General features: G+C 48.1%; 1 protein-coding gene across 4 annotated transcripts in view; it reads left to right on the top strand.

Moving 5' to 3' along the window:
• Nucleotides 1-12,083, top strand: part of ABCB8 (ATP binding cassette subfamily B member 8) — a 15,614-nt gene extending 3,531 nt beyond the window's left edge. For 2 of the 4 annotated variants that reach the window (XM_061585746.1, XM_061585748.1), the window contains exons 2-16: nt 156-465; nt 845-994; nt 1,551-1,645; nt 2,541-2,646; nt 2,795-2,956; nt 3,530-3,615; nt 3,991-4,088; nt 4,869-4,974; nt 5,071-5,104; nt 5,309-5,445; nt 6,101-6,195; nt 6,980-7,113; nt 8,001-8,148; nt 8,838-9,088; nt 11,726-12,083. In XM_061585746.1, the coding sequence (XP_061441730.1) occupies nt 156-465; nt 845-994; nt 1,551-1,645; nt 2,541-2,646; nt 2,795-2,956; nt 3,530-3,615; nt 3,991-4,088; nt 4,869-4,974; nt 5,071-5,104; nt 5,309-5,445; nt 6,101-6,195; nt 6,980-7,113; nt 8,001-8,148; nt 8,838-9,088; nt 11,726-11,806 (1,993 nt within the window). In that variant the 3' untranslated portion in view covers nt 11,807-12,083. The remainder of the gene's footprint in view (nt 1-155; nt 466-844; nt 995-1,550; nt 1,646-2,540; nt 2,647-2,794; nt 2,957-3,529; nt 3,616-3,990; nt 4,089-4,868; nt 4,975-5,070; nt 5,105-5,308; nt 5,446-6,100; nt 6,196-6,979; nt 7,114-8,000; nt 8,149-8,837; nt 9,089-11,725) is intronic. The other 2 variants (XM_061585747.1, XM_061585749.1) reach the window with 2 other exon arrangements.

Here is a 12,083-nt window from a genome sequence, read left to right as displayed (position 1 = left end):
TGATGTGCAGGTGATTTTACAATCTTTATAGCAACCTGCTATGCAAATCAAAAGTCCTACCTAAATGAGGCCTAGAGGTGTCATCGACCAGGGGCCTGAACTAAGATAAGCAGGGCTGGCCCTCACCTTGTGTTCTTTTCCTCCTCTCCTCACAGGGACTCAGGCAGCCATGCCAGGTTCTCTTGCCTCCTGCAGGCTCCCAGCAGCCTGGCCAAGCTATCCCCAGCTGTACTGCTGCTCTTGCCCCGCAGCCTCCTCCCATTGGGCCGGGTGGCCGCCCTAGTGGCAGGGCCGGCCTTGGTGGGGCTAGGAGCGAGCTTCTGCGGGCAGGTCTTCTGCCAGGAGGCCCAGAGGATTGAGGTGGTATGTGTCCCCCCGCCCGTGGAGAAGGAGCCAGACTTTGACTGGGCCACGTTCTGGAGGTTCCTGCGTCCGCAGATGCTGGCGCTGGTGGCGGCCGTCTTGGTGAGAGCCCCTTCCTCTTTTCCCCTAGATTAGGTGGTGGTCAGTTGGGTCTTGAGCAAATGATAGGGAAGGGTGTGATTGAGTATTCCAAGATGTGGGCATGTGCTCATCCCTGTACAAAGGCTGATGAAAAGCAGAAGGAAACAAGAGTTAATAGAAATGACTGTAGTGTGGGAAGGAGCAGTTAGATGGTTAAAGTATGATGATGATGATGATGTATTACTTGCCCTTCCCCAGTAGGTCCCAAGGCGGGGTGCAGCAATATGAAATACATTATTAAAAACTGGTTAAAACAAATCGCAGGCACAAACTGTGTCATGTCCTATATCTGAACTCAGCTGACCTTCCTCCCCCATCTAAGTGCCTTGTCTCACTTCAGTTTGCATTGGGAGCTGCACTCCTCAACATCCAGATCCCACTGCTGTTGGGCAAGATGGTGAATGTGGTGGCCCAACACATGCGTCTTGGCGATTACCTGCGCTTGGTGCGTAAACCTGCCCTGCGCCTGTTGAGCATCTATTGCCTCCAGGTGGGTGTTGGGGGGGCTCTTTAGCCCAATATTAGAATCCACTTGGGGTCTTGTGGGTAGATTTGTGGGGCCGGTGGGGGGGAGATGCCCTGTGCTGAAGGAGGGGTGGAGCTGGGGGGGGTGACTGATGTGCATCTAAAACAGCAAGAGTCTTGTGGCAGTTTAAAGACCTCACATGCTATGCATACATGTTCATTGCCTTCTTCCTCAGATGCATGACGTGAAATCTTAGCAGGGGTATAAAGGAGAAATTGTAAGGTGGGAGGTGAGCGGCACAAGATGCAAACATTGCAGTTAGTGATAAGTAGAGCTTAAATGCATATTAAATAGCTACACCTTTTACAGTAGCGGATTGGTGATAATTAACTCAGCATTGTTGATATATACTAACACCTGTAGAGGAGCAGGGGACCTTTCACAATAAACAGTCATGGATAGCACAGATATCCTGACACTGGTGAGTTAATCAACAAATGTAGTGTGATAAAAAATCATTTCTCTCAATTTTACGCGGAAGTGACATGCATTTCTCTTCCCCCCCACCCTCATTATCCAGGGGTTGATGACCTTTGGGTATATCTTGCTGCTCTCATGGATTGGGGAGAAGGTGGCTAATAGGATGCGCAAACAGCTTTTTGCTTCCTTCCTCAGGTAACTGGCCTGGGGATCAGGGCAGGGCAACTGTGTTGTGGGTGTGCATTGCTAACCAAGAGGGTGGTGTGCGTATGAGAGGGGTAGAAGCTGAGATACGCCCAGGGATTCTGAGCTGTCAGTCAGTCCAGAGCCACAACCAAGAATATTTGGATGTGATCTTCCTGCCAAATGGCATTTAAGGTAGCTCAACAAAATTCATAAAAAATACAAAATCTTCATAAAAGAGGACACTTTATACAATAAGAACAAACATTGAGATATATTTATATGCTACATTTGACAGCATTCTCTGAACCAACCATTATAATAAATTTAATAATGATGATTATGTATATGTTTTATTAAGCACTTAAAAACACCTAAGCAGGGTACATACATTAAAAGATATGTCAGTCCCTGTCTGCAGGCTCACAGTCTAGACACAATACATAAGGAAAATGGAATGGGGAGGGAAGAGAAAAGCAAGTGTTGGAGCAGCGGCTCCTTGACTGGCTGATGGAGAGTGCCAGATTGTTCTGCCCCTTGCTGTGATGACGACGACATTTATATCCCACCTTTCTTCCAAGGAGCTCAAGGTGGCATATGTGGTTCTCCTGCCTCTCCATTTTATGCTCACAGCAATCCTGTGAGGTAGGTTAGGTTGAGAGACTGTGACTGGCCCAGGGTCACCCGGCTGATAATGATCTGAAACAGTACAGAGAAAAAGGTTTATGGGGATTTGCAAGACAACAGTGGTAGCAAGTGTATCTAGATGCTGCATAAATAGCTATTCTTGCTGGTGGTACCCACCTCTTTCCTCATGAGCTGGCTGCTGAGTGGGGGATGGTGGTGGAGGCTGCGTGGCACAACAAGGGAGCCATGAATTACTCTCCTTGTCACCACCTTCCTTAAGACAGGAAGTGGCCTTCTTTGATGCCAATCAGACGGGACAGTTGGTGAATCGCCTGACGACAGACATCCAGGAATTCAAGTCCTCCTTCAAGCTTATCATCTCTCAGGTGGGGGGACTGGGCTGGCAGAAGGTTGAATCTGGGTTTGTTGGAGGGGGAATGCATTAGATGATTTCAGTGGAAAGGTGGGGCCAAGGGTTCTTTCCCTTAATGGCGTGTTTCCCTCCTCTCCCCCACCCCTGCCTCTGCCCCGTAGGGCTTACGCAGCCTCACCCAGACAGTAGGCTGTTTTATGACTCTCTACATGATCTCACCAAAGCTGACGGGGCTGCTGGTTGTGGTGATGCCCTTTTTGGTGGGGACTGGGGCCTTCATTGGCGCCTCTCTGCGCAAGCTTTCACGCAAAGCCCAAGAACAGGTAAGAGAGTCCCGTGCTGGGCATTCTGCAGGTTGTTCTGTACATCAGGCAAAGGGGGAGACGCTTACAGAACAGACACCGTTGTGAGGAGGGGCAGTGTGTGATGTTGACACTGAAGCCTGCCTCAGGCCGTTGATAGGCCCAGTGGGTCCCCCTCAAGTACGTTCACATCTACAGTGGCATTCTAGCATGAGCTTCCTTTGTTGTTGAATCCAGGCAACTATTCTAGGTGGATGAACTGCTTTTGTGATTGCTTCTATCCCACCCCTCTTGGAAGGACTGTGGGGTAGCATGCTGGTGTGTTCTGGTGGCTAAATGAGACAGTTCTGATCTTCTCAGGTCAGCAGTTCCTCCTCCCTGGCCACACATCATAATGTGTTCTGTTCTGACAGAGCTCTTGCCTTTTCCCCCTTCCGTTTTTAAAATATGGTCCCCCCCCCTTTTTGTGGCATTTCATTGCATTTGATTGGAGCTGATTCTCTGTGTTAAGCAAGCTAGGGGCCTGTCGTGCCACTTCAGCTCTGGCCTCAGCCAGCCCCACGGTGACCTCTGCCCCTTCTCTCCTGGCTGCAGGTGGCCAAGGCCACAGCGGTGGCAGACGAGGCTTTGGGCAACGTCCGGACTGTGCGCGCCTTTGCCATGGAACCCAAAGAGCTCCAGTGAGTTCTTAGCCCCTCCCCTCCTGGATTGGATGCGGCCAGCGTCGAGATCACCACTCCCTCGAAATCCCCAAGAGGAATCTAATAGGGTGGGAGTTCTTCGCTTCCTGCCCCACTCCGAGTGGGTGCAGAGTAGCTGGCTGCTTCCTCCATTTGCTTCTGTGTGAAAGCACTGAGGGCTGTATGTTGTGGTCTCATAATGCGCCACTTGTCCTTGGAAGTTCTTTTCCTGCTTTGGCTGTCTACCGTGGCTTCTCAGTCCTGTGGGGCAGGGGTCTTTTGCACGCCACATAATATGTGGCTAGTGCTTGTTAGGCCTTGCGGGGACAGATGCTAAGCCTGCTGGCCTGACCTGCTCTCTTTTCTCTGTCACAGGCAGTACGGAGCTGAGGTGGATCAAGCCAGCCGCCTCAACATGAACCTGGGGCTGGGCATTGCATTCTTCCAAGGGCTCTCCAACGTGGCACTGAATTGTGAGTAGAAGCAGAGCCCCCCACCTTCCCACCATGGAAATGTGTCAGTCCCTTCTTTTGTGCTTGGTACGTGGCGTGCCTTGATGCTAGAATCTTTGGGCTTTAGCTTCATTTGCACCATGCACCTGCTGGAGGCCGCTCTCATGCTCCTGTTCTGTCCATTGCCTGCCCTCCCTAGAACGGCGTGGTTGCTGGAAGGAAGACGCTTTAAACTTGGGATGTTCTGAACTATGCAGTTACCCACTTGATAAAAATGCTCTCCATCTTCAGTTACCCCGCTTCTTTTCACAAGGTTTTCCCAACCCAGCCCTTACCAACCTGGTGCCCTCTAGATGTTTTGGGCTATAGCTCCTGCCATTAAGAACATCAGAAGAGCCTGAAGCTGGATCAGGCCAGTGGCCCGTCCAGCATCCTGTTCTCCCAGTGGCCAACCAGGTGCCTGGGGGAAGCCCGCAAGCAGGACCCGAGTGCAAGAACTCTCTCCCCTCCTGAGGCTTCCGGCAACTGGTTTTCAGAAGCATGCTGCCTCTGACTAGGGTGGCAGAGCACAGCCATCATGGCTAGTAGCCATTGATAGCCCTGTCCTCCATGAATTTGTCTAATCTTCTTTTAAAGCCGTCCAAGCTGGTGGCCATTACTGCATCTTGTGGGAGCAAATTCCATAGTTTAACTATGCACTGAGTAAAGAAGTACTTCCTTTTGTCTGTCCTGAATCTTCCAACAGCCAGCACGTTGCCCTAACCCTACCACTTGCTGCTGCCATCTTGTTTTCTTTTCCAGGTATTGTGCTAGGCACCATCTTTGTAGGTGGCTCCCTCATGGCTGGGGAAGAGCTGGCGCCTGGAGACCTCATGTCTTTTTTGGTTTCCTCACAGACAGTGCAAAGGTAAGGACATGGTGGGCCTCCCACTCACAGTGGCTGGTCAGAGACCCTCACTTACCAGCCTTCACCCTGACATACTTTCTGCTTCTATTCCTCTAGGTCCATGGCCAGCATGTCCATCCTGTTTGGGCAGGTACGTGGCGGGGAAGCCGTAGGATGCAGAGAGAATACAGACGTTTCCTCCCCCCCCCCCCCCCCCCGTGAACAGAGTGCGAGTTAAAATGCATCGAGTCTTTGTTAAACTTGGAGGAGCATTTCATGTGGGCTGGGTGTAGCAGAATTTGGGTTTTCCAGGAGACCCTTCTCCTCACAACCTGTGGCTGTTGATCCCTTCCAGGTGGTGCGGGGAATGAGCGCTGGGGCCCGTGTGTTTGAATACATGACTGTACCACCAGAGATCTCTGTATGTGAGAGAGAGCAGCTTGCGTGTAGCATGCTGAGTGGGCGCATTGAGTTCCAGGATGTCTCTTTCAGGTGAGACCACGATGCTGCAGTGGGTGGTGGGTTTTCAGGGACAGAAAATCTCTCGGGTGTGCTCAGTCCCTTCCCTCAGCTGTTCCAGTGCACAGAGCTGGAAAAAAGACAACATGTAATCTGTATTGTGCAGGCGTCTTTCGTTTTTCATTATTTGTTGTTGTTTTGTAAAAACTTTTGTTCCCTAGAAGGGAATAAATTAGGATGTCACTGAAATCACTGGAGTTCCTACCCCCACCCCCTGAGAAGCTTCTGAATCTTACCAAGTATTGTCCACATGTTATCAGGCTTACCTTTGTAACCATATGACCAAGTAACTTGCTAAGATTTTTCAAGCAGAAAAGAGATTCTCAGGGTGTGGACTCCTTTGCCAGACATGAGCCACTGCAGTTGTGAGACGTGATCATCTGTGCATGCAGTATACTTGCCCTTCCTGTGCACAACCCCCCTTCTGATCTGCTTCCTCCCCACTCCACCACCCTGAGTGTCTCTCTAGGTTGCCCTAAGGAAGCCTCTGTACCCTAGGACTGGTGCTTTATCCCTTCTCCCAGCTCAGTGTCGTTGGACGCTAGCAAGTGAGATAAGGCAGTTTCTGGGCTAGCCAAATGGTAAGACTCAACCACCCCAAGGCCTTATCTTTTCCTTCTGTTGCCAGTTATCCCACACGGCCAGGCCACCAAGTTCTGAGAAATTTTTGCCTCAGCATCCCTGCTAACAAGACAGTGGCTATCGTGGGACAGTCTGGTGGAGGTAAGGGCCTCTTTCTCGCTTTCTTCTTTGGACTCAGCAGTGCCAGGTCAGCGAAGGCTTTTACCATGTTTGGACCTCCCCACCTGCTGCTGTGGTTCTAGAGCGTATGTCTGCGTATCTTGGTCTTCTCCCAGTCTTCACCTGTACTGGCATTGTTTTTTAAAGATGTTTTTAGTGCTTTTCATATGTTTGTTGCCCTGGGCTCCCTTTGGGAGGAAGAGTGAGATATAATTTGTTGTTGTTGTTGTTGTTAATGATGATGGTGATATGGATATAAATTTAATAATAATAGTAGATCATTGCAACTCTTAATACAACCTAAAATGGAACTGGCCAATTGGCTGCTGTCTCCTGCTCATTTCTGGCCCACCTTTAAGTTGCTCATTTGATTGTTTCTTTCCTAAACATCACACTTTTAATTTGTTGAGTTTCATCAGATGGGCCCATCTTTGTACTTGCAGACCTGCGTTTCTTGTGAACTTGACACATGTACAGTCTTTCCTTTGCGTAATGACTGAACATTTTACTAGCTTCTTCTGCTGATCCGTGCTGGATCCTAGTCTCATGACAGTCCTGTTCCTGCCCGCCAATTTGCCAGAAAGGCAGGGTGTGGTGTACAGAGATGTGAAGGCCTCAGGGAAAAAAAGGGAAAATTTAGGGGGGGAAGGGGGGGAATCACATTTTTTCCAAGAATTTTCCCGGACCTCCACATTTGTAGCTCTGTGGGTGTGCTGTGTGGCCTGGTGAAGGAGCATTCTGTCATCTTCTTTGTTCTTCTGCCCAGGGAAATCTACTGTGGCAGCCCTCTTGGAGCGCTTCTATGAGCCAACTGAAGGCACAATCTTTCTGGATGGTCATGATATCTGCACTCTTGACCCTGCCTGGCTCCGTGGGGAGATCATTGGCTTCATTAACCAGGTGAGAAATGGGGGGGGCAGAGGAGCGGGGATGCAGGTGACCGAAGAGTGGAGTGGAATAAAGAAATTGCCTGCAGAAGGCTTAAAACAGTTGGGCCCTTTTCTAATAATAAAAAGATGGCAAAGGGAGACGGAAGGTAGTTCTGCTGTTGTGAATAACAATGAGAGAGGGAGTTCTTTCTCTTTTTTCAAAGCACTAGGACAGAGAAACTGATTAACTAAGAACCATTACTGAGATATTCTTGAAGGAATTTATGGAATTGACTGTCATGTGGTGTGATGGCCATTACTATAGGTGGTTTAATTAAAAAGATGAGTTTAATTTTCGTAGGGTAGATCTGTCTTTGACTATTGGTTTGACCATAGCTGGAAGCTTTTTATTTTATGTCAGAATTTATCTCACTTTACATTCGGAGAATACCCAAGTGGCGTACAGAAGTATACAATAAAACATAGATCATAAAATAGTAATAAAAGATAAAAAATAACAAGAATTAAAAATTGCAGAAATACTGCAGAAATTGAACTTCCATGCTCAGCAGCAGTTATCTGTGTGCTCTGTTAAGAGGATGCTGGGGGCAGCTGTCTCCATTGTGCAGTCTGCTTAGGAGCTCTCCTGGAACAATTGGGTTGTTGATAAGTCATCGGAGACAGAATACTGGGTTACATCAGCCTTTAATCTGATCCAGCAAGGCCATGCTAGTGGCGTTATGGCAGATGTTTGGGGCTAATGTAAGGACATGAATTATCTCACTGGGACAACTTGTAGGGAGAGGAAATAAATGCTGTTATAATTTTGTGAGGCCACAGTGGCAGTTGCGGGGAGAGCCTTTCTTTGGGTTCAGGCTTCTTCTTGGGTCCAAGGCTCCACCACTTCTCCCACACCAGGAGCCGGTGCTGTTCAGCACAAGCATCATGGAGAACATCCGCTTCGGCAAGCCTTGTGCATCAGATGCTGAGATCTATGCTGCGGCTCGCCTTGCCAACGCTGATGAATTCATCCGCAGCTTTCCTGATGGCTACAACACTGTTGTGGGTGAGCTAGACCCAGAGTGTGGTGTGAGCATCATGGCTTTGAAAAAATGTATGTAGAGTTTGGGAAGAATTCTGGGTTTGACCTTCTTAGACCCAGAGCTTAGCCTTAGACTCTCGTGGCAATTTCACGGGCTCCTCCTACACTTCCCCCTCCCGTGTCTTTTTTCCTGAATGTCTTGAGTTCCACTTCCCCCACAGCCTCTGCAAAAGGCAGATTTTGATGTTTTTTGTCCTGTATGCTTCATGTTCTTTTTGAAAAGTTCATTATTTTATATTAGAGCACCAGCCAAATGACTCGGCCCTGCTCTAAATGGATTCACTGACACCTCCAGGATATGAGATAGACGTCATTTTTAAGTGGCATCCTCAGGACAACAAGGGCTCTGGAGCTATTTTAAGGCAATTACTTTCATCTAAAAAATATAATGAAGATTTTTGGCTGCCCAATTTGGTGTCTCCTGGTGTCAAATGCAGGCCTCTTGACCATGAAGCTTTCCCACAAGGCAACAACCTGCTATGAGGTGGAAAATGGCTCATGTGCACATGACCCTCCCTGTGCCATCTTGTGGCCTGCTAACTCCAAGGTAGTGGGGTGTGGAGAGAGTAGGACGTAGCTATGCCGTCTGTTGTGGGTTTCCTCCCTAGTAGGACTCCCCTCTTCTTACCTCTACGTTCCCGATCCTCTCCCAGGTGAGCGCGGGGTGACCTTGTCTGGAGGGCAGAAGCAGCGGGTGGCCATTGCCCGGGCCCTTGTCAAGAATCCCAAAGTCCTGATCTTGGATGAGGCCACAAGCGCCCTGGATGCTGAATCGGAGCACGTGGTGCAAGCAGCTCTGGATCGGGCGGTGGCTGGCCGCACCGTGCTGGTCATTGCCCATCGTCTCAGTACGGTGAAGGAAGCGGACCTCATTGTGGTGCTGTCAAAGGGGCACGTGGCTGAGGTGAGACAGCAGAGGAGAAAGGCAGCCTGGAGGACAGTCCTCCTACGTGATGGGTAGTTGCAAAAAGAGTAAACAAACAAAATTAAGGTGAAGCCAAGCAAAGGTCAGAGCTTGGAGGCAGAGCAGTGGCTTCGTTCACAGGTGCTTAGCTTTGTAGGACTTGAGGAGTTCTTAAAACGGGTAGGATGTTATTGGTTTTTGAAGGAGAGCAAAACTGCAAATGGCTTTGTAAACTTTTTGGCATACTATAAATAGGCCATGTTGGGTGCATTTATTTCCCTGAGCCCCCAGTCCCTTTCTGGGGCAAGTTTTGTTCCAAGATTCTCATTCATTCATTTATATGAGCCTTTTAGAGCAAGTAAAAAGATAAATTGGTGAAACAATACAATATAATAAATAATATTTTAAAAACAATTAAAGCTCAGTGGGAAAAAAGCAGGCTCTATTTTTTGCCTGGAAATGTTTTTGTCTAAAAGGTTTAAGCAGAAAAGTTTTGTACTTGATGAAGAAATAAAGAAATGAAATGGTAGGCGGTTCAAGAGAAATAAAACTTGGTGCCCGTTGAAAGCCCCGCCCCCAAGAGAGCTGTCTTCTGAGTATGCCAGTGTAACTTAAAATGCTTTTCTTCTACCATTGCTAACAACAAGCTAGCAGTTCCAGTGCTGATTCAATCATCATCAGTCTTGTGTGCCTGCTCTTTAATTTTTAAAGCACCATATGTTAAATATACATTTATCATCCCCACCTTCTGTGTTTTTTTCTTTTTAACATTGCAAAACTTCTCTGTAGATTGGAGGGCAGATCATTTTGTGATGTCACAACAGTCAGCCAGTCAGTGCTATGCACAAATAGCTTTGCTGCGGACTGGTGGCTCTGGTTTTCACTAATTTCCACTGTGAATGAGCTTCTTAAGTTGCTCCATTGCTCAAAATGTCATTTGTATGCTGCCTAAATCTGACAGAACACCAAAGGCCACTTTCAGTGTGCATCTTTTATAAGGCCTGGGGACACGAGTTGGGAGCCAGATTTGCAGCTTGCTGTCCACCCAGGGTAACTGAGGAAGGTCTTCAGTAGGCGCTGAAAAGATAACAGAGTAGGTGCCTGTATAATATTTAAGGGTAGGGAGTTCCACAGGGTAGGTGCCGCCACACTAAAGGTCTGTTTCCTATGTTGTGGGGAACGGACCTCCTGATAAGATGGTATCTGCAGGAGGCCCTCACCTGCAGAGCGCAGTGATCAACTGGGTATATAAGGCATGAGACGGTCTTTCAGGTATCCTGGTCCCGAGCTGTATAGGGCTTTGTACACCAAAACTAAAACCTTGAACTTGGCCTGGTAGCAAATGGGCAGCCAGTGGAATTCTTTCAGCAGCTGGGTGACATGTTGGTGATATGCTGCCCAGTGAGCAGTCTCGCCGCCGCATTTTGCACCAGCTGCAGCTTCCGGACCAACCTCAAGGGCAGCCCCACATAGAGCACATTACAGTAATCTAGCCTTGTTATTCTGGAACTGATTGCTGTGGGATGTGTTAATAGTGGAACAGCAGGGTTCTTCTCCATCTTCGCTAAACACTGGCCTAGGCAAATACCAAAATATTTAATCACGTAGCCAGGTCTGCAGCTTCTTACCAAAGTGTGCCTTTAAGCTTTACACTGCTGGTTGGAGGAGGACTGGCATTTGCTCACGCCTAGACTTTATAGGGAGCATAGCTTAGGCATCCCTCCATTGCCCTTCTACAGGACTTACACAGGAAACCTATGTCACAGTTTAAGCAGACACTGCTCAGGCCAGTTCAGTACCGCCCCTCCCCCCTCTGAAAGCTAAGTCCATCTATCCCAGTAGGCATTAGCTGCTCTCCAGGAAAGAGGCCCACGAAGCCATCCAGTGTACCCCCTGCTCAGTGCAGGAATCCAACTTAAAACATCCCCAACACGTGGCTGTCCAGCTGCCTCTTGAATGCCTCCAGTGCTGGAGAGCCCACCTCCTCCCTAGGTCATTGGTTCCTTTGTTGTGCCGCTCTTAACAGTTAGGAGGTTTTTCCTGATGTTCAGCTGAAATCTGGCTTCCTGCAACTTGAGCCCATTATTCCATATCTTCTTCTGCAGAGTGCAGGATATTGTAATACTGTGTTTTTAGTTTGTATATCACCTTGTGATACTTTATATGAATGTTTTACAATTTGCCATAGCAAGACAACACCTCTTGGGAGAGGAACCATGCCCCCCAATTGAAACTTAAAGAAATAGAAAAAAATCTGTTGATAAATTGTGAATCAGTCATTTCATGCTGGAGTCCTTTCATTTATGAAAACATTTATACATCCTTTTGGCCTGAAGGCAGTTCACAACAATTAAAATCTCACTACAGTTAAACAAGGAAGCATTAAAACAAGCCATAAAACAAACCAGATCCCCAACAAGCACAATTAAAATGCACAGAATGTTTGGAGTGATACAAATGTCTTGATTGCCCACCTCAAGGATATCCTAGAAGGGGCCCATCTAAGCCCCCCCTTCTCCTTTGTAGGAGAATTAACCTTGTGCTCCAGGCAGCTCTTTGCATGTCCATTGATTTTTGAGGAGTGGGAAGTACTGCTCTGAGTCTTGCTTTGTGATCTCCCCACTTATGTCCTTTCAGGCTGGGACACACACTGAGCTACTCCGGAAGGGTGGAATCTACGCAGAGCTGATCCGACGCCAAACCAAGGACGGAGTTTAAAGTGGGAAAGCTTGCTTAATTGCCGAGAGGAAGTATTATTGCCAGAGAGGCAGTTGCTGCTTGGCCTGCCCCATTTCACTCAGGAGCTTATTTGAATACTGATGCAATCCCAGCTGAGTTGGTTTGTAGGGGTGTAGAGGATGAAGCCCAGAGCCTGTTGCCCTGAGGTCTAGTGTTGTAAAGTTTCCTCTATAACCTCTGCCTGACTCCCAACACTGAACAGAGCTTTATATCATTTGAACTTGTGTTCTTCAAATACAGTATTTTTCTGTTTGGA

The sequence above is a fragment of the Rhineura floridana genome, chromosome 10, assembly GCF_030035675.1.
Source record: "Rhineura floridana isolate rRhiFlo1 chromosome 10, rRhiFlo1.hap2, whole genome shotgun sequence".
NCBI lineage: Eukaryota > Metazoa > Chordata > Lepidosauria > Squamata > Rhineuridae > Rhineura > Rhineura floridana.
The sequence above is the reverse complement of the archived record's forward strand: the minus strand, read 5'-3'. Positions and strand labels throughout refer to the sequence as shown.